Genomic DNA, 26,744 nt, shown 5'->3' with positions numbered 1-26,744 from the left:
TTTAAAGTGCTTCCTAGTATAATAGCCCTTCAAAGTAAAATTGACACTATGTAGCACTCAAGGTGACATGAAACACACGTTTGATATTTTAAGAAAAAAAAAAAAAAATCAATGTCTTAATTGACTTACTTTATCACTTGCAATCCTGTGCTTTCAATTCCTAAATTGATTTTAAATGCAACCTTGGCTGTGTCAGTGCTCTCATGTTTGGAGCTTTTCCAGAGGGTCTTCAGGCTGCAGGATTATCAGCACATGAACAGCAAGTTCCCTCTGAGCTGGGAGTGAGCCAGCACCAATGCCTTTGTTAGTAGCTAACAACATTGTCATCTATGCTCTTTCATCGTCTGCCATCACAATGGAGCAGGGTCTAGCGCTTGCCTGTTTTAGGTGTGATTTCTCATCTTTTTTATCTCAAAAGCTGTGACCGTGGTGCTGAATCCAAAGGAGACAAAGAAACAATGCCCCCCCTCCCCCCATTCCAATAAAAGCTACAGGGGGGAATAAAACACTTTAGTCAATGAAAGCTGATGATGTATCTGCTGAGGTGCCACTTTAGGTCACAACAGCTACAAAGCAACAGCAGAGAGACACTTAAGCATACAAAGCCAACAATGTCTCCTGTGTGAAAATAGCGGTATCAGCATCCAATCACAATTACGCTGTACATTAATGTCAGTTCTTGAACCCCAGCTTAGGATTTGCAAATGTTTCACAACTTAACAACTGATTTTCTTGTGTGTGGTATATGCACCACATTGGTTCACAACAAGCCCACTTAAGTCCTGAATGGAAATTTCCTGTTTACAGAACTGGCTTATGATCCCACCCAAGGCCTTTCACTTCATGCTGAAATAGGCCTTCCCTCCAGACGGAAGGGGATTTCAGGCTATATCCTGAGGAAGTTTTACAAAAGAAACATGGCAAACAATTGTGATCTTTAAAGACTTCAGTCACAAGATGAAATTTCCCGTTTTTTCTTGGCCACATTCAAGTTAATCAAATCTGAAGGGTAGAAAACTCCAGCTAATTGTTTTTTTCCAGTTCACAGTTTCAATTCATTGAGTCTTCTTGGAACATTGGCTTATAGCAGTCTGTATTTGCTTTAATTGCTTTTGTTGTGTTCCTCCAAGTGGGCATAGATGTTCTTTTTTTAAATGGTCCATTTTGCTACCTTTAAAAATGGGGGAGGGGGGGGGACTAATATTATTGGCTAAAATTTAAAAAAAAAAATTAATTCCAATATCAGGACTGCTTCAATCTTTATTTTTTTGGCTCACACATTCTTATTTGTATAAATTAACCTAAACCATGAGTTTATTGCAACTCATGGTCTATAACACCAGCCCTTTTTTCAGTCTTCCTGGCATGTGCACTACTGCAGTTGGTACAGTTTAACTAAAGTGGCCATTTCCAATGTAGCGACAATATGACTGGTGTGATTTTAAACGTTTTTGACAAGCACAAGCTGCTTGCAACAGGGAGTCATTGTGTTGGGTCTACACTATACTTGTGGATCTGGTGGATTCAGAAGCCTATAGCAGAGCATGCAACATGTAATTACATACAGTTTTCATTTAGTCAAGTATAAACACAGTTGCAGACATTCTACATCAATATAACCAGTAGTAAAAGAAACCACAGGAACATGGCACATTTTAAATGAACATTGTACAACATAATAGCATCTTTTGAAATGACATTTTTTATAACAGTTAGTCAAATTGGCTAACTGAACAAACGCCATTTTCTTAACAGTCATATGAAACTTTGTAATATTCCATTAATGACTCAGTGAGGAAACTATTAGCTTACAATGTAAATAGAAACTAAAGACAACAAAAACTGCTGAAGGGTTTTCCCATCATTGTGCACAAGTAGTATTTAACTGGCTAGCAAGCTCTTTGTTCCAAAGGTACAATTAATACAACATTTTTTTAAAAATTAAGCACCATTAAAATTTTAACGATCAAGTAATAACACACTATCATTTAAAATAAGATGAGGAATCACTGCAACTTTTGCCTCTTTAAACGCCATCATTTTCACGCTGGTAGGGCTATTGGAAAATAACTATAAAAAGTATTTATAGGGTATCGTGGCATTTAAAAAAGCTCTTCTAAAGCACCACATAATGGCTTAATTTAAGATCGATCTTCAGACTGGGAGTGACTGGAAGACGATAATTACAACATTATTGAAACAGTCCTCAGCCGGATGAAACTTGTGTTTGAGGCTCATCATCTTTAGTTTCATTTTAACCTGCTGTTTGCTTTTGGATTTCCGTGTTTACTTTTACATCATGGTTACAGTTAACACACACAAACCCTTTGACACATGAACCACAAGTTAGGAAGTTCCAAGGATTTCACATGCACTTTAATCACACAGTCACTGAAGATCCTCTAGATCACCAATGCAGTTATTTTCCCAATTAGAATGGAGAATAACACACCTTCTGCACCACATGCTGTTACAGGAAGGTGCCTGCTGCTCTTATCTATGGGACTGATAACAACTGACAATGGCCAGAAATTCGAAGTGGGTGAATTTGACAAAAAAAATTTCAATACATGTATTCAATTTAAACAAGTGCACAAATCACCTTTAAACAGATGGTAAATGAAAATAAAAAAGGCCATGATCTACTAAAAAGCAAAAAATATTAACAAAAGACATTCCATTAAAATATGTTAACCAGTCACCCCCAGTTGATAAGAGTCACATCATGTCACCTCACCAATCAAATGTTTCCTCACAGAGAACTAACATAATGATCGCTTTAGGGTTAACTGAAGGATGCTTTTCACCAAGTACTTGTCTTATAAACATCTGACATATTGTGCATCTCAGTGGTAAAGTGAGGCTTAGATCCATAGCACTTGCAAAAACTTGCAGAAATAGCCTGTAGTGAAGCCTATATATTGTGTTAATGACACGTTCTGGGCCTACTGCATAAAATAATACGAAACAAATGTTTTTCCTGTAGAGGGATAAGAATGAATTGGGGTAATGTGAACAAGGTTCAGGGCACCACCTACTATGCAGCTACTTTCTAAAGATGCTGAAGGAGGGGCTGCTAGCAATGCAAAAGACATAAACAGTCTCCATGTGGTGGTAAAACTGAGATTTAAAAAATACCATTAAAACCACCTGGAGAGGCCAGTATAGCCTGGTGAAGGATGGTAAAACTGAATTTCCACTAACGGCAGTAAATCTGTCAGTCCTTGCCTAGAGTTTAGCCTAGTTTGCTTATACAACTCATAAAAACATCTTTAAGGGACATCAAAAGTTATTCTGTGCAATAAAAACCCTGCAGCCAAGCCACAATACATTAGCTATGTCTGAATTATCTCCCACCCCAAATATGTGCATTTTTTAACCAAGTGGGTAAAATACATTAACACCAACCACTACTCCCCATGCTAGGGTTGAATCACTTCTCATTATCTTGAGTTTTCACTCTTGACACAGAATCACATTAACAGTATGGATGAAATGAAGCACCAATGAAAATGTACTCGCCTGAGGTTTTTACAATGAATAAACTTGCAGGAGCATCATGATTCTGTCATTATGACATGCTAGTCACAATGACAGAATCATGTTTCTGTCACTGACTTGTGCTCATTGTGTTGTGCTGTACAGTTCAGACTAACGCCCCTTTTCTCGACAATATTCCCTTTCTTAGAGAGTTATGTACGGCCCTTTACAGTCCTTGTTTGCTTACTCAATCACAAATAAGCAAATACCACTTTAAGAAGATTGCACACACATTAGCCTCTCAAAAGAACTACTAGTGTGGCGTTATGTAAGCCTATTTTTTTATACTTTGTGTTTGCTACATTAAGGCAACACAACACCTAAGGAGATCTGCATACTAATCGTGGCAAGGATGATTAATGAAAAGTGTTTGCCCTCAACAGGAGTGGCTTAAGTGTGAAGGAACTATAGGGCCATATGGGAAAACGCCTGGCAGTGGATTGCCATTTGAGGTGAACCAAGTCAAGTGTCAATTAGCCTGGTCAAAGTCTGAGACGCTGATGAGCCAAAGACTGAATAAGTAATGCTCAGCTATAACTGACGTCACAACATTTAAAGAGAGGTTATTGCTGTAAGAGTGAGGAGGGGGGAAAAAAAAATGGTGCCACAATGTCAGAGTGAAATCAATGTCAACAGCGCTGCAAGGGAAATGTTGCATCACAGCAGTAAATGTGTTTACACAAACTTCTCCCAAAGGAAAGAGCCTAAAAATTCAAAGCACACTCACAAGTTCTCTAGTTGAAGACCAGGAGAGAGCATACTGATAATCTCAGACTGGCACCCAAGCAATCTTCACTCGGAGCCGTTAGAAAGAGCATGTAATTGAAGGTTCAGATCAAGCAAGCCAAAGATAATTATGCCCCTTCTTTCCAAACGCAGGAAGCAGCAAGAAACTGTCAAACATTCCAGTGAGAATCAGATTACGTTGAGGCCTTGGTAATAAACAGACATTTTCCCTGATGGTTAATGGAAGGATGGAGAGCTGCAGAGTTGGAAACGTGACCAGCCACAGGTTAGTCAAACCCTCAGGGACCAATTACAAAGATAAGGTTGCAACAAGACATATATCGTACACCAGTTTCCTCCACTGCACACAGGAAGTGGAACAACACTATAACTAATCGCTGATTTAAAAATGGGGAAAATGTTTCGTTTTTAGGTCGTCCAGTTCTCCTTCCTGCTGGCAGAACTCAAGGTCTGCTGCTGCAGCAGTTTTCACTTTTGACAACAGCATCCATTAACCCAGACAGCTGTTTTTGCTCACGCTAGTGTTGTAATGAATCGCTTCTCTTAGCTCACATGGCAAGTAATCACCTGCCTACCACCAGCACAGCTGCTGATAAACCACAGTTTGCACGAGGCATGACAGGCCACATGAGGATCAAAGACACATCCAGCAAAAAGTGTTACAGCTGAACATTACAGCATCAGGCTCACTACACAGTCACACAGCCTTGTGCGTATGACTCTCACACCAAGCCACTTCCCATTATCACTGTGTATTATTTTGCATTGTGTCATTCCGCAATCTGACCAACATCGAACTCTGATGATTTCACCCCCCCCCCCTTTATGTGCTCTAAGTGGTGTAGAATTATTATAGAATCTCATTACATGATGTTACTTCACATGGCATCACAAACTCAGTAATTGTGTCCATGATAAGACTGACAATGTTATCACTACTGTAACATGTCATTACAGCACACTTCCACTTAATTTGCAGTGTGTGTTTACACTTTTGTGCTTGGGTAGGCGGGGTTTAAAGGCGCCATTTCATTCTGATGACTGAAGGTACCACTGTCAGCTGTTCCCCTGTTTAAAGGGGTCACTACTGTAGGGAGGTCTGTATATTTCACTCCTTTTAATCTTATATGTTAATTAAGCCATCTCAAATCTGTGAAATAACAAATCCATATCATAAAAACAAAAAGGAGCTTTAATTAAAAAAAAAATCAAAAAAATCAAAGACCCTTTCTCAATTACAGTGTCAGCTACGACGGCGCTTTTTGGTGCAGTGAAGCAGGCTGGCAGTGTCTCACTGATAAATATTTTAAACCATCAGCTCAGGCAGGTGAGCCATCACTAGAGGCAACGTGTTAATAAAACAAAGTACACAGACACACTGAGCGATACTATTATAGAGCCTGACTAGTTAGAGTAAAAGGATGCAAATTCGTAAGGGTGAAAGCATTCAGACAAACAAATCTCAGTGCATGTGTTGCACTACAACTGATACAAAAATCTCCAAATCAAAGCATTCAAAAACAAATACAGCATTACGGTTTGTATATATGCAGCTCCACTAAGAACATTTCCCTGATTTTTACCCGTTGTTGCAATAAGAACTGTCCGGAACCGCCCTGTGCCATTGTTACAAATAGTGTGAAGTATTAGCTACGTGGCGAACCAGTATAGTGGGATTTAGAGTTCACTAATCACACAAATTAATCAGCTCTCCATCTGATCCACGTCATGTCTGAGCAGTTCACCACGAGGAAGGATTATACAGTAGATTATACAGCAAAGCGACCCTGTACTCTGTGTGACTGAAGCTAAGCAGCACATTCACTCAAAGTAGTCTGGCACTTGTTTACAACAAGGATAGTACAACCATCACAGACAAAGTAATTGTTGCATAATATAGAGCTTTAGATTATATCCAGAAGTGCTCGGTGTTACAATAAGGCAAAGATCAGATTAACTGTGTTAGCCAAGATTTGAGGAATTGCAAAACTTTCAGAATATTAAATTTTTCTCAACTCATGCTCTCTGTAATGTAGGCGTCACTTTTTCCCCTCCAAGTCGCACCCAAAAAAAGGTTTTAATGGGCGCTATAGTAAGTAGGGTAATTCAATAGCAGTCACGCAAAAATATCGCAGTCAAGTGGTTCTCATGCTAAGTTATGTAAAGACTGTGGTCACTCAGTGGCATGAGGTCTACTGCCTTCCGCTATAAAGGCCAATGGAATTCTTGGAGCCTCGACTCCAAACCAGGATTGCTTTGTTTTAAAAATATCTCATGGAATGTAGCACATAAATTTACTAAAACAATGTTTTTCACTAAAGTACAAATGTATAGCGCAAACCTGAGAAACCCAGGACTACACATAATCATTGAATTTTCCAATTAACACTAAGAGTAGCACTAAGAGTGAGATGGGAATGCTTTGAGACAATGCATTTTTCTGTAAGTACTGCAAAGCGGTTCAAAAAGAAAAGTACCTGTCAACTGATCAAAGCAACCACTGTGATAACCTGGAGTGAGCCCTCAATGCAAAAACTTCCGAGAGTAGAAAATGAAATTAGCAACCTCAAAGTGCAGAGTAAGCAACTCAGAAGCCAGCAGGGGTGTCTGGATAAACATTTCAGCCATTGTGTTGCATTAACTTTCTCTCACACTCCATTGTTGTAAAAGGAACACAGTTTAGCTCAAGGAAATCGAGGATACTTTCAACTTCTGTGAGATAAAACACTTTTTCAAGTGCATCCCCTGAAGATGAAGTCTACCTCACCACACTCGTTTTCTTGAGTCAAAGAAAAAACTGGGTCGAGCTGCTGACAAGCTCCACCACAACAGCACCTAAAATGATATTTGATATGATTAGTGCTAAACCAGAAAATGCGAACAATTCATGCATCACTTTCCCTAAAAAACATATTTCACAATCTTTTAAAAGAAAAACACCAACTCGTCTCTAAATTTACAATCGCCGTTTAAGCACAGAAAGAAAAAGAAACAAAATAAAATGTGTATGTCTCTGTAGCCTCAATGAACCAGAATGCAATGCAGCCACAATGCACATTTTTGCAGATCTACTTCCAAACAACTACTGAGCAAAGTACATCATTTCTCCCAAATTCTTCTCAGCTGGAAAAACTATCCAGAAAAAATTTAAAACAAATCAAAACAAAACCTAAAGCTAACGCCAAATCAGCCAAGCTGAAAACCAGCTGAGAATACACAAAAATTTTAATTACTTCACATATTATCACAGCTGGAATACAGTCATCATCCTTAATTAATGTCAAGCATTTCTTACAGGTTTCATTTATACATCCCTAACAGTATTTTACATGTTCGCATAACTTCATTGTAGAAATACACCCCTATTACCCAAAAGCTGAAGAGCTTTAGCTATGATGCTTTATAGAATACCGAAAGTGTTTGTGTGCTTAATTTGCTTCAACCTTTGTGGTGCATTTAAACAAACTACTCTGGATTGCCCTTTTCATTATTAGATTTTAGGGAGTAACTGGCACGCAGGGCTACACAAACATCCTGGTTTACTCCAGTAAGTAAAACAGCCTCAGGAATGTAAAACATGCCTGCCTTGTATTCAATTACGATATCAGACATTTATATGACCGATGAACTGTATAACATCTATAAATGTCATCTTCTTGCAGTAAAAGGGGTTAGAAGATCAAACTTTTTCATCAGCAGCATCCTATACAGTCATGAGATTTAAGTCTTTTTATGGTATAATCAACAGATTTATGAGTCTACCTACCAGCAGACAATGCTATGCTTTAGTGCCATCACAACAACATAAAAAAAACAAAAAAAGACTAATGGGGGAAAAAAAAAAAAAAAAAAAAAAAAAAGATGTGCAAGTATGATTTAAATAACTGAGTAAGAAACTGTGCCGGTCTTCTTTGAATGCATCATATGTTGGGAGTTTTTTTTTTTTCCTCCAGTCCTTCCTGAAATCATCCCCTGTATTTAAACTGGGAAATGTACGTCACTGAGACCGCGGTGTGTGTAACCACTTCAGTCTGTATGCCGTCTCCGCTTTCAACACAAGAATAACATGTGACATCACTTTACTTCTACAGGGTTACTGCTGCAGAGTGCCTGCAAATGCCAAGGCAAGCAGCACCTAAATATACAGGACAGATTGGAGGTTTGGAGAATTAGGAAACCTTGTGTTGCCTAGGAAGATTGCACCATTACAACTCCTGCATCTAAGAAATAGAAGGGGGAAAAAAACACTACAGAAGTTCATCCTTGTTTTTCAACCAGTGATTGGGATTTAAATAGATGTTTCCATGATTCTGACATCGTTACAAAAATAGAAAGTTAGCTAGAAAACAACACCACTCTTCAAAAAAAATAAAAACAAAGCTTTGGGGTTCTCAGACATTCTTCCTCCTCTAAAAGCATCCTGACGGCTTTCCTCTTCCTGACAGCGCTAAGCAGGATGCTGAGCACCAGGGTGGGTTTGTCCATATTAGTCATTTCGCAGCCTGGCAAATGCTTTGATTATCAGACATACATAAACTGATTAAAGTTGTAAAAGCCTTGCTGCATCAAAAAAAAATTTTTAAACTACTGTTTGTACTCACAAAGCAATACTTCAGTATTAAAAGAAAATATAGTTTGCTTTTACAAAATTTATAAACACACATAAAAACCCATCTCTGTCTGCCATCTACTTTATTTTCTGTTTGACGCCTCTCAATCATGATTATTTCATAATCAGAAACATTGAAGATGTTTGGACTGGATTGACTGGTTCTTTACCTTACTAACTGCAATTTGCAAGGCTAAATAATGGCCATTACATTCCCCTAAATTCATCCATCTTCCCCCTAGTGTCTCTTATAAGGTCACTGCAGGTCTTCTCTGATCTCTTATGCTGATCCAGAATATGTGGAAACAATGTAAAGTAGGCAGCGTGTCCTTCCAGCTATGTGACTGCGAAACGGGGTCACCACAGCAGAGGACTGTTGTTTGTGGCCTTTAGCTTTGCCACCTGGCTAAACAAGAGGAGAGATGTCCGTCCTGCATCCATCTACTTGCTGAAAATAAACCAGAGCCACAACTGCGCACCACAGAAAGACAAGTATGTGCACATTTTGGTTCCAGCAAAACTAAACGAAGTGATATCACTCATTAATTCATTTTCAGTCTGTGCAAGCTGTCTTTTTAATCTTCAAACCAGCTAATTTCACTGCATTTTAAGTGGCCAAACAGAGAGACTGAATCCACTTAAACGAAGTTTGCTCTTGAAGATTTTGTTCAATTTAAACAAAAACATAACAGAATTTTATAAACAAATGAAAATCTCATGCTTCTTATTTAAAAGTCAAAATATTTAAGAATAAAACTAAAAAATAAAATGTTTGAAAGTCTTACAATAACTCAGTGATGGTGTGCGTATTTATTAGAATATGTGACACTGGGCAAAAAAATTAAATAACACAATGATAATGAATGGAATATTAAAATTGAGCTAATTAGCCAAGCATGTCTGCCTTTGTCCTCAAAGATTTACACATCAGTATCTCTCCTGAAGCTGGCTCGCTGTCATTTGTACAGAGATCAAAATACAACCTAAAAATAACAGACAGTCAAGAACTAAAGAAGTAAAACCACAGAAAAACCTGCATTTTATAGTGTGTAAAGGAAATCCGTCAACAACAGAACAAAATCAAAATGCCTGGATTGGGAGAAAAGTTATGAACATATGAACTGATAATTGGTAAAATCGTCACACAAACAGAACTAATGGAAACAACACAACACAGTGCCACTGAGAGCAAGTCTCAGAAAAACAACGCGAGTTTCAGAAACCGTGCTTTAACTGAAGGGAAGTAATTCTCTGTGTAGTATATGTTTGAATTTGTATATTAAAGATATCAGATTTTTAAAAAAAAAAAAAGATATCACAGATCAAATAGCCATGTCATATTATCTTAATTTATGTCACTGCTGGAAAAAAAAGCAGTGCTTCAGAGAAAAACTGCATCCTTGTCCTCCATCTCCTTCCCTCTTGATTATTCTTGGACCTTAAATGTCAAAAATTCAGGGCTCTTCCTTCCCTTTACAGTGCAAAAAATATATATAAATAAACTCCACAAAGGACAGAGAGCAACAAAGCCAGCCAGAACACTACCTGTCAAGTGGTCAGCTATTTAACCTGCCGTATGCTATAGGTCAGATCCTACTGTGTGGCGAGTCCTGAGCGATAAAGACAGATCCCTCTAACTGTTGGCTAATCCTGACAGAGAGGTCCTGCCAACACCATTAGGATAAACTGTGTGAGCCAGCACAGTCCCGAGACACTTGAAAGGAACACTTGGGAAAGGTGCTGGTACAGAAAAACAATGACAATGTAGCTGCAGAGTCAGAAGATTTCCATATAGTGGTTTCTGCAGAAAAAGCAGAGGCTTTCCAGGAGCTTTTATTCCTTTGGACTTCTCTGTAACTGTAAAACAACATGGATGCATTCAAATCCTGTTACAATGTCCCAAATGACACCATCATTCTCAATCACAGTCGCTGTTAAAATTGCCCTAGTCAACCTCGCTGTTCATTTTTCTTCATTGCAATGACCTATGGGATCTGGGAAGCATTTTCCTCCTTCCAACCTGTCACTCACTCACTCAGAAGTGCAGAGACTTCCTACAGTAAAGCCCTCTGGGATGAAATGTTTGCATACTTACACAGCATGATTTGATACCGTGGCTCTAAAGTGCTCAAGGACGAGAGGCATACCAGTGATTTCTTTTTTATTATCATTTTACAGAGTCTTCCAGAAGGTCATATTTTATTGAAGTATTTTAATCTGACACTTTTCAAGCCAAGAAATTCCAAGTGCTTAATATCTTCTCACATACTCTTGGCAGGTTAGGACTGCCTCATAAACAGCCCTTTGAGATGGCCATAAAGCTATGCTGATGTAAATTCTTACAGGTGGGGTTGCAAGTTGAGGCGGGTTATGCTTTAGACACAGATCTTGAGAGAATTCCAGATATAGGAAAAATGTTTTTGTTTTCGTTTCCTGAGAAATTTTTCAGAAAAGAAAAAAATAGATTGACACAAATTTTTAAATTAAAGCTTCTCAAAAATGTAAAGCATTTCTTTAAAGACAAGACAGTTAATTAAAAATACACTGATCAATAACAATGAAAATACTTATCATTAAATGGTAATGAAGCAATCTTAGATGAGACTGCTGCTAGCGAGACAAGCCAAATTCTTTATCCAGTTTCCATCACCATGTTGGCATCTGTCACCCATACAAATTACAACTTGCATAAAGCTGTAAAGACCATGAGCCTAGGGCATGGTCTTTACAGCAGAAGCATTAGTCTGTCAATGTGACACCAGTGACACCATAATTGTTTCCTTAATGTGAGATAGACATGGGCAGAGGCTGTGCCACTAACTGTAGCTCTCTGGTTCAAGTGATGGACTATCGATTGTCCATTATGTGTAAAGATTTTGGCACCGGAGCCGTAGAGACGGCTCAAATGAAATGATTTCAGCTTCACAGCCAAACTGGATTTATATTTGATCTTTCCAAAAATGCAAAGCATAACGTCATATATCTGAAACCTTACTAGCCTGGGTGTGTACAAGCATGTGCAGCTCAAAGGGTCACAACCACAGCCCACAGGATTTGCATGTTCAGGCAGGATATGGATTGCACTACAAACTTCTCAGAGGTAGGACAAAGAAGTAACAGTACTGAGCTTTAGAAACAAGTAGCAGGGAACTGTTTGGGAGATTTTTTCCTCCCGATTTTAACTGCACGACAAGAAAAGCACCAATGTCTGTCCACCACAGAAACTGTATGACAAAACATTAATGGACCACTACCAATAGTCGGTGAAGCGGTATCAAAAGTAACCTACAGGATAGTCATCAGAAGCATTAGTCTGTCAACGTCTACCATAAACCGGGGTAATGTCCAAATTTACAGCCCAATATAGTCCACGCGCTATCTGTGAATTAGCCTCTTGTCCTTGACTTTCAAACAGGGATGTGCCTGGAGAGTGGGTATGGGGCGACACTGACCCTCAATGTACTTATATCTCATTTAAGTATTTGTAAGTTATTTTGGATGCATCTTTTGTACGTTTTAAAAATACATCCATTACTATACCATGTTGGTATTTTTTAAATTATTATTATAGAGCTTCCAAGCAGTAATGCTAGTTACTAATGCTGCATCTCCACCTGCAATGTTAGTGTGATTTACGCATTAATGCATCAATAAAAAAAAGTATGACTCTGCACAAACATATTTTATTTATTATTTTAAGGCTAAACTTTTGTAATATTACGGTACTTTAGCAGGATTATGCATTTTACATATGTTCTTAGTCTTAATACTTCCTTCCCCTACTGTAACATTGTTTAAACTTTTCATGTGCACCATCTGCATCAGGGCAGTGTGCTGTCCACGAGCCTGACTTTGCGCCCAATTACCGATTTTCTACATCCTATTCATTTCTGATCAAACTGATTTCCTCTCGGCTCCCTTGCCCTTCCTTCGTCTCCTTTGTGTTATTCTCTTTTAACACCCTTACATATAGCTCTGTCACCATTATCATTTAGATTTTGTTGTATGCAAAAAAAAAAAAAAAAAAAAAAAATCAGTTTTGCAAGAGACGACGTTTGCAACGTGCAGAGATGTAAAACCACAATACACAGAGCGATGCGATACGCCACAGGCGGGTTAGAGTCCCACCAATGGCCGCAGCTCCTGTTACATTAAGTAGCCTTGATTATCTCTGCTGATAGAGGGCTTAGCGGGATGTAGCCGCTGAGACGAGCTGAATGGCAACAGTTGCACTCAGAAACACTTTAACTGTTACACTTTAAAATGTTGCAATGGTAAAATGTAGCAACAAAGTGACAAAAAACGGCGGAGGCTACTAATTTTCATGAAAATCCAATTAGCAGCAACATGCAATGAATAATTTCTTCTGACCTGTTGCGTCCGTTCAGCCGGATTCTTCATCACAGCCTGCCGAAAGCTGTTATCCACGTAAGACGCCATTGTTTTGGAAGAAGCCGTCTAGAGGATGTGGAATTCCTTATCCTTAAAATTACTTATATCCAGGGGTAGGATATATACAAAACAAGTCCCCCTATTGTCTTGCTTTATTCTCGTCGCCTGTGCTCAGATGCTAGCGGGTAAGCTGGGAGTGCCCTGAGCCAGGCCACGACTGGAGCCAGACAGCCGAGCAGTCTCCTCAGGGTGTCTGTCTTTCTGCTGCCCGTGCCGAATCCGGCTGCCAACACCGGTCCTCGCCGGGGAGGAAACTTCCTTTAAAAGCGCCGGTCAAACTCCCTCTCTTAAGAGTTATTTTCTTAGCGTAAAAAGTGTTGTCCCTTTATTCAAGCCAGCGTTCATTAAAGCCATTCCTTGTCTCTTCAGCATTCTGCTCTGCTAGCGACGGGGGAGAAATTCCATGTAAGGATCCAGCAAACAAAAAAGTGAGGAAATAGCAAGCGGCTAACCTGTCAGCAACCAGCTCGCGCCCATTATCAGAGGAAGACTCGCGTCCTCTCACTGAGAAAATCTACTATGTTTGCATTTTGATGGAGCTAAAAGTGAAGATAGAGCCGCCGCCGCTCTGCTCTGTTGTATGCCACCATGGTGACTGACATACCGAGAGCATAAAGACCAGCGGAGTTACCAGTGGACGTTACTTATAACCTTTCAAAATAATACCCCCAAATGATGCTAATAAAAAGACAATGAAGGCTGTGGAAGTTTTGGGCAAAATATAAATAAATAAATGTGCATTTGGATGTGTTTTGCATCATTTTTTTTTCTTTTTTATGTAAGGCTTCCATGTAAAAATTACCTTTGCTTATGACCGTTTTTAAAGAAAGAAAATCAGTGGTGTCCACCTCATAATCCACCATATAGTAAGCTGTTATAGAGAATTATTTCAGTTTCTTCTGTAAACGTGCAGGTTTTTGATTCAAGGTTATTATTTTCCCTACAAGTCCGCTTTGGTTGAGAAATTATGTTGTTCTGTTTTGAAGGGAGCACCGTGGCATTTCCTGTCCGGCTGTTGTTGTATTTCACTTGACAGAGATTATTGTCACAAGGAGGCGGCTAATCATGGGCGAGTCCATTTAACAAAAAAGGGAACGGAGGGCGTAATGTGGCAAAAATTATGCTTTGGCTCCACCAAGTGACTCAATGAGGGATTGCAGTTGTGAGAAAATACGAAAATATGAACCTTGGTGTATAATTCATTGCTATTCGATCAATGAAGTGGTTCCTTCCTGTTTTAAACAAGCAGCTGTGCCACCCTTATTGCAGAAACCTAGCACAGACCCTGAAGACAGTCTGAGCTGCTACATAGGTTATTCACTCCAACATCCCTAAAAAAGTCTTGTTTAGACCAAAATGCAGAAGACAAAACTTTTTTTTTTTTGTCAATTTCAGGCCAAAGCTGATCGGCAGGTTATGGTTATATTCCGGTGTCTGGTCCTATTAAACGTGGTATCCCCCAGGGGTCTGTGTTGGGGCCACTTTTATATCTTCCATTGTTCCTCCCCTTTGTATCCATCTTTGAAAAATATAATATCTCATCACTGTTATGCTGATGAAACATAGTTTTACCTCTCGATTACAGCAGACTGTCTTTTGTTCACTAACAAGGATGTTTAGCTGCCTTGATCAATGAATTGTGAAAAGTTTCCTTAAGAGTTCTTTCCCCTCTGTTAATAGTCTGAGGAAAGTAGTTTTTATGCTTTACAGTTGGATTACTGTAACTCCTTGTACATGGGGTCAAGCTTTTTCAAGATTCTGGCTTGTGGTGGTTAAATTAGTAAGCCCTTAACATTTTAGCTTTACAAAACTAACTTTTCTGCCTTGGGGTAACTTAGATTATTATCTGCTCTTTTTCAGTTCCCCGCTCACATGGAGTGGACTTTTTCATTTGCTTTACAAAGATTCTGAAACAGTTTTTCTTTTCATATTAAATCAAACTGTAAAGACTTTTTCACGTCCACTCTTAATAGCCTGTTATGTTTGCATTCATGGTTGATAGTTTCATCGAGTTTCTGAATAAATGAATACATTTATTTATTTATTCATTCATTCATTTCATTTCATTGTGTAATTGGTTTTTCACTCTGTTATTTGCAGTTTGTTTATCTCTGCTGTTTGCGTGGTTGCTATGTGCTTAATAACCATTCTCTTTCCATTTTGTATTTCATTGCTTCATCAACAAGGTTTTGTTTTTATTATGCACCGAATGGAAAGCTGCTTTTTAATGTATTTAATAAATAACAATTAATTTACTTATAACCAGGGACAGGGATATATTTTACTTAATTTTACAGGGCTTGACATAAATAAATACATAAATACTTCATATAAATAAAGGAGTGAATGGGCATAGTTAAACACTTAAAGTATAATCTGCTTTTAGGCTGTAACTAGGATACAAGTAATGATTCCATGACAACCAGTCATGGCCCTGAGGACAGAGCAGACTGCTGGGCTCATGTTATCACCCATGGGTGGCCATTATCTAGGTGTATCTAGTCTGCAACTAGTCCAAACATAACAGGAAGAGAAATGATGCAAAACAGTGAAACAACTGCAGGACAGCCACAGTATGGACAGAGGATGATTTTTACAGGTAGGCCGATGTATGCAGAGAAGATGCTTTTATTAGTTTCTTCAACTCACTAAGGTTCTGGGGGATCAAATTATGAAGTTAAAATTAGAGCTGAAGCAATGTCTCTACTGCCATATCTATAATACTTTATGAGTGTGAGTGTGTTGGAATTAATAAGAAAGTATTTGCTGCCAGAGAACTGTAACCCAGTTTCCTGTAACTGTGCTTTAAACTGCACACCATGGTTGATCAATTATTAAATATTCAAGGAAATGGTGTGTGTCCAAGCAAATATAGCTGTAACTGGACACATGATGGCACTATAACCTGAATCAAACTGACTATTTGTGCCTATCTGTGTTTGTGTAACAGTGGAAATTTACACAGTGTCATTCTGCGGACCATATCATTGTCCAGAACGAATCCTTACACTGCGATATGCACATAGCCTAGTTCTTTTTAACCATCACTTTATTTCATTATGTAACAGACAGCATTTGAATATTTCTAATGGACTGACAATGCATATCTTTGTTATGTAACTCTATTAAAAAGAGGAACTATGGAGAAAGCGTGGCCTTTTGGTAAAATACTCCATAAAAGAAATAATATTTATTAAATCGCCTTAAGTTGAATATAGACTACATTTTTATTGTACTTAAGTTTATTAAAGCTGTGAATAAAAGCTTTGAGTTGGATTTTTTTTTTTTTTTTTTTTTTTTACCTGCTTTATCCACTCACCAGGTCCAGATGGAATCGGAGACTATAGGCCAAGATCCAATTACTTTACCCGGTACATCGGTGTGGGTGCCACATCACCTGAGGCCACAGGTGACCTCAGTTACCTGTGCCGAGCTCCACCAGATGCCCTCCCACCCATTCCCAGGCAGAGCTATGTGGGGGAGGTGGGCTGGGGATGGCAATATAACCAGCTGTTAAACAGTGGGACGCTGCTCAGCAATATGCAAATTAAGGTGCAACTAAAATCGACTGTGTGCGGCTTATGCAAATGAATAAGCAGAGGCAGCATCTTCTGTTAATGTGCCACAAAGTCACATTGAGCTTAACTTTGAGAAACTCTGACGGACAGATGATTTATCAGCCTTGTGACATCATAAATATTTATTGCTATATTTTTTTTAAGTCGCATATTTTTAACCATTAATGAATATTTTTCGCACAGTCTTCATTGTGATCAATTTATAAATTGAATCATATACACGTTCAAAAATATTACATTAATCTTCATTTCCTTTTAACAGAAAACAGACATACGGGCATCGTTGGAGAACAGAGTCACTCAAAAGTTTCAGAGCACAAAGTAAGATAGAAAGCCTTTTTCCCCTTTGCTCAGAGGGCTATCACACATGTGTGCTTTGTTATGTGGATATGTGAGAACATCTCAGGTTTGCACTGTGCTGAGTGATTGCATTGTAAGTTATCTACCTCCCCATTCATAATGTAACACTTCCACTTTTTCAGGAGCATGCAGCTCCCCAAGCTCTCTTTAAAAGAAATAGGCCAGACATAAACAGACACACAGACATCATAGAAACAAACAAGAGGTTTATGTTATTCTTCAGCATTTTTGGAAACAGTGCCGTATCAAAAATCCAACATCTTTACATTAACTGGCTTTAAATTATGCTTATTGGTACTGTAGATAATCAACTCTTTAAGAGCCAAAACAGTAAAAAGAATGCTGTAGATCTGCTACAACCATCAAAAGTAGGGTGACCAGATCTCAGCAAACTAAATGTGGTGCAAGGAGTTGGTTTGTGTTGGACACTTTACTGATACTGAAGGTAGACTGAAATGACTGAATGTGACATTACAGGACACCATATTTTACTTTGCGGTAAATAAAAAAGTAACAATAGCAAAAACTTAATGTATTAAAAAGGAATTTAAAAAATGAACTGCAATAAAAGTGCAAGGTGGTCAGGTTCTGCTGCTGCTGCAAAACACCCCAAATCATCAGCCCTCCACTACCATGCTTGACAATTGATCGCTACGTGTAAATAATCTTTCTCACTGTTGAATGATGGCTTCAAATTTTTGGTAAATGACGACATAACTCTTCCTTAATTGACCAGCAGCAACAATTGCATGTATTTTGATGATTTGAGGCTGCATTTACCTAATTTTAACACCTACAAAGGACCATGTGATTTTTTATTATGTTTTCATATGTATAATGGGATAAAGAGAGACCTTAAAAAGTACATGTCTCCCACTGTGGGCTTTTGTAAACTAATGGCCATTAAAATGTGGGACATCATCTTTATTAATGAGACTGAAGAATAAAAATGCTGTGCAGTGCCACAAAGTAGGCCCAGTTTGAATACATGATTGATTAACAGTGGTTAATGTTACAAAACAAGACAATATATTTGAATAATGGTGTAATATGAGAAATACAGTACTAAAGAGTACAGTTGGAAAGCCCCAACTACTGTCACCTGTAATTCCCTTTATCTAAGCTTATATTATGTTTTGTTATATATAAAAAAAATCAGCCCTATCTATTGCAGTTTCTGTATCAGCACAGCATTGTACAAATCTGGCAGCTACTTTTCTGGCCATTACTAGGATATTTGTATTGATTTTCTTCTTCACTTTGGCATCCGTGTGGATGTTTCATGATTTTTCATTTGTTCAGGACCGTTTTGCTTTCTGGTCTGAAACATCACAGTCTCCCGGGACCAGTATAAATGAGACACGATTGACAAGGGTGTAGATTTTTATTCTTGGTGCAGGCATCATTCACACAGATATTTTTTACCATCATAGAAAATCAGTCTGTTGTTCCTGAAAATGTTTTTTTCCCACAAGAAAGCCAATAAAAGCTACAAATGCAGGACAGACAGGAGTCTATAAACCAGATGGGAAGGCACACAAGAAAGCACAAAGCAAAGATGAATACATTAAGTCAAGAATGAGAAACAACAAAGGAAAAACAAAACCACTGTGTCGTTGTGATGTCTTAATGACAAGCTGGGAACAGAGAGACGCACATTAAGAGGCTAAGCCAAATGACACTTTTGATTTCAGCAAGAAGATATTATTCATATATAATGGAAAGCCATTCCAAATCTGGAAAATGCTTACAAAGAAACTGTAATACTGTAAAAACTAGCTGAACAACACCCATCTGATCAGCCACTGGAGCCACCCAGATTTTCCTTCCTTCGTTGGGAAAAAAAGAAGAAAAAAAAAACTGTAATATGTGAGTTTAAAATGATCATTCCAACTATGAAATGTGCACATTTATGGAAATTGTTCCTTCCACAGCTCATAATCCCTCAGAAATGTCTGATAGCTAGTTTTCCGAAATCTGCCAACCAGTAAGAAAAAACATAAACTATAACATAAAAACAAATCGAGACTATACATCTGCCCAGGGAGTGGAGTGAGGACACATTAGGAACCTCAGACATGAACTCACAACGTCTTAAAGGAGCCATCATAGAAGAATACAGCAGACCAGTAAAATGTACTAAAAGTTATATTTGAAAGTTTTAATAAAAACAAATATAAAACAAAAACAAGAGATAAGGTGGCATGTTTTCAGAAGCTTCAAAAAGACACAAGCTGTAGGAGATGAGAGGGGGCGAAGTAAGTTAAAGATCTCGTTTAAAGGACAATTTGATATCCCAAATGATTTGCAAAGCCAGCAAACAATATGTCAAAATGCAGAGTGTGAGACACAGCTGATCACATTTATGACCACTGATGCAGCTCAAAAAGCTTCTCTCGGCTGTGCATGCAGCTACTAATCCCTTCTTTGAAGAATCCTTTCAGTAAAATAAGTGACATGCATGAAATATTTGTAGGTGGTTATTCGAGGAGAAATTATCATTTCAGAGTCAGGCTTTGCTATAGCACTGCACACTGGAAATGTGCAAACATAGTCCAAGCCACAGACTGTATATAATACAGAAATAGTGTTTTAATTACAACAACATGTTGGTTCAGGCATGCACCAGTTAAATTCTGAAAAGAAGGGCATGCTATTATTTTTCCTAAGGCTGACAGTCTGAGAACTGGCACATCTATAAACGTGAACTAACTCATATAATACAGAAAATTGTGCTAGTGACCTTCCATGAGGCTCCAACAGCTCCCAACCATTACATGTAAATATTGCTTCGAAGTAATTTTCTCATTTTATAATTTCATCTTTATACTGATAGAAGTTCAAAATATGAACCATTTTTATTCTTTCTTTAGAAAATTTTTCTTTTTCATCATCTTGCTTTTTAAAATTTCACCCTTTAATAAAAAATATTTTCATATGAACATCCTGTGCGGTGACTAAAACGACTCCCTTGGGATTTAATAGGAGTTAAAGTCAACCACTTTAACTATTAGTCTCCTGCCTCAAACCTCAAGCTTGCACATGTTTTTATTCAAATAATATGTTCTTTCTGAAGCTGTGTATGATGTAAAAATGGTTTTATTAGGGAAAATCAATAGCCTACATGTGATTTTCTGTTAAAATGACAGATTTACTCAAGATTACAGGTGCAAATCTAAAATAATCTGGTCACAATTATGAGCCTAAACCAGTTGTTTCTAACACTACTGGATTTGTGACACATGAAAACACAGAAATAGGTGACTAAAAATGTCATCTTTAGGTAGCTAAATAACAGCTGAATGTTACCTGATTTATCTCTCTCATTTTCTCTCAGTGACTTTTTAATGACACCATATTTGTTTATTTTCAGAAATAATATTATAGATGAAACAGAGACAATCTGAGTAAAAGCAAATGGCATCCCACTCTTAGAATGAAGGACCTCAATGTTAAAGTTTGATTAAAAAGCTTGTGAAAAGGTTTCATTTTTCACAACCTTGAGCTTAAAAGAATCTTGCGGGAAAAACAGTTCTTTTATTATAGCAATGTATGCCTTTACTCACTGTAATGCACAATGAATTTATGAACATCCTTCACAGTGTAATCTGGGAAAGTGGGCTTTAAATAAGTTTCTCTGCAAAAGTCCTGACGATCTGCTTCAGGCATAAAAACATGTCTAACGGAGGATTCCATCCAGAAATAACAGTAATCACAGGTTTAGTATTGTTTATCAGAGGTCCCACTCCCTTCTTAGAGTGTCACAGCTACAGACTTTTGATTCTTATTTGAGCAGCACCTGGTAATCTGTCGCCATAGCAAAAATGATCACATCCTTATATTTGGTGTAGATAACGGTACAGATTGTTTACTGCAAGAGAAAACACCAATTTTTCTGTAACGAGCCACACAGACATCAATTTCTTGGGGTCAGCTGCAATTTTCAGGCAATACCATCGCTGCAATAGGATGCTCTAAGTCTCACACCCACATAAAGCCATGTTGTGGTTGAGTTGAGTATGCACACTCCAACAAACAAAACACTCCACATATAGTAAGAGTGGAAGGCAGAGTCAAAATCTTCAACATGCAGGGGGTCCAAATGGTCTTTTTTGGTTCAGAGGATCTTGGAAGAGATCTTTGATATGATCACCAGTTAAAAACAGTCTAATCAGTTTTTCCCCATAGGTCCAATTAAGTGGTTATTACATTTCAGGGTTATGATACGTAAAATAAATAATTTCTTATGAAGTAAAAATGTATCATTTATACATAAGACACGAATCACACTCCAGAAATGACTAGAAGCAGATTCTACCCACCCAATTAAATATTAAAATCATCTAATAAAGAACTTATGAGCAACATACTGTATTTAAATGAGTGTAACAGCCAAGATCAAATTACCCCTTTCTATTGTGACAGGTCAGAACTATTGCGTGGAAGAAAAAAGAATATTTTGCCAGCATAATGATAGAGCAGCATGTATCATTTTTTGAATACTTTTTTAAAATTCAGTTGCAGAATTGGTAAGTAAATGAAAAAGTTGGCAACATACGGCAGCCATCTCATATCCATATAGCAGCACAGATGTTTAAAATGTATTTTTAAAACAAAGAAATGAGAATGTATGCATGAGCACACACAAATCAAACTGCACTGTGTATTAAAAGTTAATCTGTGGAATATGCATTAATTAATTAGTAGATTTTGGGCTGTTAATTGATGGAAGATTAGACTAGCAAACAGAAATAAATAATTAATTGTAAATTATTTTAGCATGGTGTTTTCTTTTTTCATTCATGATTATGAAATAAGAAAAAAGCATCAAAGAGTGACTTTTTGTTCAACTGATTGAATGAAATATTGGCTTAATATAATGTTATGGACGGTGGTTGTCTGATCTCTTTAAACAAATATATCCAATGAGTGTGACCTAATATGATAAAATGATAATTGCACTACAGTCAGGCATATAGCTATTTTTGTGATATATGGCTATAAATTAGGAGTGAGAGAGCATATCTGAGAAGTCAATAGGATAAATACTGTTTTTAGGCTCAATGGTCCTGTTGACTATTAACATCTGTTATCTTGTAGCTCAACTGATAGCAGAGGAGGGACAGGAGTGAAAGTGAAGGGCCCAAATGAGACTGAAAACACAAGGTAAGTTTAAATGTATATACTCTGACCACGGGCAATGATTGTACACCATACATCTTTAATAATGTTAAAAACTGAAATTGGATGCATAAGTTTGAATTTATTTTGGATTTTCTTTAATCCACAAAGTTTAAAGAATTATATATACAAGTTCAAATATATACATACAGTCACTTAAATTGTTAATAAGTGATGCTGAAGGTTCTTTTAGCTTGAAAGGGGCAAGGTCTATTAACCTCTTGTTAGTGATCATGACTGACTGCAGGCATCCAGCATCAAAAGGATTTGTTTGAGAGCACTCATTAGATGGACCAATATTCAGAACAATGGAAAACTCCAAAGAAGACTGTCAAGACTTAAGAAGATTTGCAGATTTACACAAGATGGGATGCAGATTCAAACTGTAAAAGCACAAGTTATTTGGACACATCATTATTTTGCCAAAGTATGAAAGAACACACAAACTGTCATTCTCAGATAAGAGGAAATTATTTAGGATGTTCAGGAACAACCGATGAACCACCAAGCCTCAACCCTGTCATGAACTGAAAACTGCTGGAGCACCAGTGTCACTATCCATGGTGAAGATGGTTTTTATATATCGCCAAGGTCTCAGAGGGTACCAACCAAGAAAGAAGCACCTGCTCCAAAACTGAGACCTTCAAGTTTGATTGTAATTAGCAGCTGCCCATATGGACAAGCCAAATGTCTTGTGGAGAAAAGCTTTGTGGTGAGATGAGACAAAGATTGAGCTATTTGGCCATGACAGCATGGTGGTGGTAGCATTATGCTCTGGAGATATTTTGTTGCCAGTGGTTCTGGTATATTTTGCAAAGTGAATGGAATAATGAAGAAAGAAAACTAGCTCCAAATTTTTAAAAATTCACCTCAAACCAATAGCTAGAGCAGGGGTGGGCAATCTCAGTCCACGAGGGCCGGTGTCCCTGCAGGTTTTAGATGTGTCCTCGAACCAACACAGCTGATTTAAATGGCTAAATTAGCTCCTCAACATGTCCTGAAGTTCTCCAGAGGCCTGGTAACGAACTAATCATATGATTCAGGTGTGTTGTACCAAGGTGAGATCTAAAACCTGCAGGGACACCGGCCCTCGTGGACTGAGATTGCCCACCCCTGAGCTAGACCATTGAAACTTGGATATTGGGTATTGTCCAATTGTCCAACAGGACAATGATCCCAAACAGACATCTGAACTGGTTTCAGAATGGATAAAGCTACTGTTATAGTTTTCTGGTTATGATGTCCTTGAAATCTGTTCCTCTTCTGAGTAGAGGGCCAGGGCCGGTTGAGCTCCTTCTCCTCCCTCTAGAGCAGAGCTCAGTCATCGTTATGCTGCCAGGTACACCGGTTCCTCGTCAGATCCGAATTAATTCCCAGTACTAAAGGACCAGTTGGTGCTTCCAGAATCCGCCAGATAGTCTGCTACTACCAAGCATGATCCTTGCTGGGCTCAAGAGCCAGTACACTTACCTGTCCCTTGGAATTAGTCCACTCACTAACTTCTGTCTCTGGGTAACCCCACTTGGACAATCTTCCAGCAACAAGTAGGAGAATCACTATAACATCATCTGTTAAACTGCCTGCATCTCCCTTTAAGGACCAAACTAACTTCTCTCTCCTCTCTCTCCCTATATTTTAACACTTTAATGTATTAGAGTACTAGTCCTGTTTACAGAAATTCATAATAACGATGAAACTTGTCACACTTTGTTTAACCTAAATTATGTTTTGGTAATACTAATACTTACTTTTCCATAATTTAAATTAGATACTTAAAAATGGTTTCACAGTCATATCTAACTTCCCGTCTTCTCTCTTCTGACTCTTTTTCCTCTCAGTACAGGAACCACAGGAGGATGCAGCTCAAAGAGTCACTGCAGTGAGACACCATCCCTCTGAGTCTCATCTCCCTGAGTTTTTCAGGCTTTACCCACTTTTATTTTTAATAAACCAAAGATTATGCTTATAACTGGTCTTTGTGGTGCTTTATTGTTATGATTAATGTATGCATTTGTTGTTGTTTTAATCAGTTGTTATAGTCATAGTTATATCTTAATATAACTTATATTATATAACTTATGTTATATTAAGATTGGCTTTAAATTAAGCCAACTGTTTTTCTCCTCTTGGTGTCTGTGGTACAACTACACATGTATACTTTTATCTCTGAGTGCTGAATCCACGTGCAGCGCAACACACAACAGTGGAGACCGGTGATCTCTAGTCTTTTTGGTGTTTTACTTTGGAAATCGCAACCGGAATACGCGTGCAGTCACACACTCACTGTTCTTCGGTTATACTTCGACCTTTGTATCTATTATTTTGTATCTGTTATTTTTGTTCTGTCAATCGTAATTAGATAACGAATTGTTTGTTTTTAAAACCGTGTAAGACTCACTAGAAATTAAATGAGACTATACAGTTAACACAGACCGAAATCTGGCGGCTTTTATTTTGAATATAGTAATCGGAAGTCGTATGTCTTTCCCATTCATCCCGTTCAACCTGCTCCAGTGCACCGGTTGGATTTAGCTAGCATCGCTAGAATAAGTGTTGATTTGTATTAAAACATGTCTTACCCAACACCATCCGACAAGCCTTCAAACCCAGAAAACCCCCGCGTCTTCTTGGACGTGGACATTGATGGGGAGAGAGGTCAGGACTGTTGTTTAACATCTATTTGGGCCACTTTAAGTCTTAGCTTGTTAGCTTAGCACTATCCTGGCACGTTCTAGTGACTTCTAGAAACTGATTTATATACCACATGCCAAAGAAGCTATCAGCTAAAAATAACCCAAGCTGTAAATTACATGTGTTTGTCCTTTTAAAAGCCTTTACTTTTAGAGTATTAAGGCAGATTAAAACGTTTTGTGAGCCAGTTTTGTAAGTGTATGAACCACGTGTGCTTGTTTTGTCTTGTGTTACTATAATCTTATAACTGAAACATTAAAAGGTTAAAAGAGATACGAGTACACAGTCCATTGTATTATACTTATATGTTTAGGGCACTTAAAATGTTTTCAATCTTATTATTTCAATTTACCTAATCAATGATGATTTTTTTCAATATTGAAACTGTCGCTTGATAACCTAGTCCAGATTAATGTCATTGGTGTTGTAACTGATTAAACCGAGCTGCTTTCTGTCCTCAGCTGGCCGAATTGTTCTCGAGCTGTTTGCTGACATAACCCCAAAGACTGCTGAGAACTTCCGGGCTCTGTGCACTGGAGAAAAGGGCACTGGCAAATCGACTGGGAAACCACTGCACTTCAAAGGATGCCCGTTTCATAGAAGTAAATAGCCTTCATGTGATGTGACTTTTAACTTTGGAAGGAGAGCTTGAAGATGAATAGCTCAGTAGTTGAAAGGACATCCAGGGTAGCGAAGCATTTGGAGAATATATAGTTTATTGGATATTCAGCACATTTCCTAGGAGAAAATCCCAAGTTTTAGCATAATCAGTGGCTTGGAAACTAGGTGTATGAGTAACTATTTAAAGCTGTGAGTTTAGATAACACTGCTTGCATGGCTAAATTTCATATAGGTAAGTAAGAGGTAATAAATATATAATATTAATTCCTACAGTTTACAAATATACACAAAGTATGAGGTAGTGTATATTATACATTGAATAGTTGCTTGTTCACACAAATGCTCTCCCTTAATAGTTGTGCAACAGAGCATTTAATATGCAGACTAAGTACCTAGATTCTCATGGGATTGTTGAGCCCTTGAGAGTTCAATTTTCATAATAAGACGCCTGGAACACTGTTGATATTAAGTTTGTTTAATGTAGGAAAAGTAATGTGGCTGTAAATTTGTTTTTGGCAGTCATCAAGAAGTTTATGATCCAAGGAGGCGACTTCTCAAACCATAATGGCACAGGGGGTGAAAGCATCTATGGGGAGAAGTTTGAGGATGAAAACTTCCACTACAAGGTACACGACCTATCACCAGGACTGCAAATTTGTAGCCATTTTCACACATGCACTGCATGTGCAAACATTATCCAATCTTTAACCTGCCAGCTCTCAGTTACAGAGTATATGTGATGCTGGATTACAGCAAAGGACAAATAGACGTGTGTTGCCTCCTGGGCACTATATCCTGGCATTTAGCCACCTGAATTCAGCAAGACATAAGCAAATGTTGCACAAGCTCTGATAGTATAAAGCTGGTAGAAAAGGTAAAATTCATTGACTGGATTTAATCAGTATCAGTTGCTTAAATTTAGAATCTGACGCTGTGTCAGCCTATTATATAGGGAGGTGCTAGCC

The 26,744-nt window shown here is 38.0% G+C and overlaps 3 protein-coding genes across 7 annotated transcripts in view; 2 read left to right on the top strand and 1 right to left on the bottom strand.

The window, feature by feature from the left end:
* Positions 1-13,990, bottom strand: part of rapgef2 (Rap guanine nucleotide exchange factor (GEF) 2) — a 107,204-nt gene extending 93,214 nt beyond the window's left edge. For 2 of the 5 annotated variants that reach the window (XM_039621114.1, XM_039621104.1), the window contains exon 1: positions 13,268-13,990. In XM_039621114.1, the coding sequence (XP_039477048.1) occupies positions 13,268-13,336 (69 nt within the window). In that variant the 5' untranslated portion in view covers positions 13,337-13,990. The remainder of the gene's footprint in view (positions 1-13,267) is intronic. The other 3 variants (XM_031758968.2, XM_039621119.1, XM_039621101.1) reach the window with 2 other exon arrangements.
* A 1,796-nt stretch (positions 13,991-15,786) lies between these two features.
* On the top strand, positions 15,787-24,395 carry LOC116335786 (uncharacterized protein C4orf45). The gene is made up of 5 exons (XM_031759553.2): positions 15,787-15,947; positions 16,671-16,900; positions 17,189-17,247; positions 22,387-22,452; positions 24,306-24,395. Exons 1-5 carry the CDS (start codon positions 15,884-15,886, stop codon positions 24,364-24,366), a joined length of 480 nt encoding a protein of 159 aa, XP_031615413.2. The 5' UTR covers positions 15,787-15,883; the 3' UTR covers positions 24,367-24,395.
* Positions 24,396-24,922: 527 nt separating this feature from the next.
* Positions 24,923-26,744, top strand: part of ppid (peptidylprolyl isomerase D) — a 6,724-nt gene continuing 4,902 nt past the window's right edge. The window contains exons 1-3 of the mRNA XM_031758958.2: positions 24,923-25,122; positions 25,620-25,760; positions 26,299-26,405. Of these exons, the coding sequence (XP_031614818.1) occupies positions 25,038-25,122; positions 25,620-25,760; positions 26,299-26,405 (333 nt within the window). The 5' untranslated portion in view covers positions 24,923-25,037. The remainder of the gene's footprint in view (positions 25,123-25,619; positions 25,761-26,298; positions 26,406-26,744) is intronic.

The sequence above is a fragment of the Oreochromis aureus genome, linkage group 2, assembly GCF_013358895.1.
Source record: "Oreochromis aureus strain Israel breed Guangdong linkage group 2, ZZ_aureus, whole genome shotgun sequence".
In the NCBI taxonomy this organism is placed as follows: domain Eukaryota; kingdom Metazoa; phylum Chordata; class Actinopteri; order Cichliformes; family Cichlidae; genus Oreochromis; species Oreochromis aureus.
The sequence above is the reverse complement of the archived record's forward strand: the minus strand, read 5'-3'. Positions and strand labels throughout refer to the sequence as shown.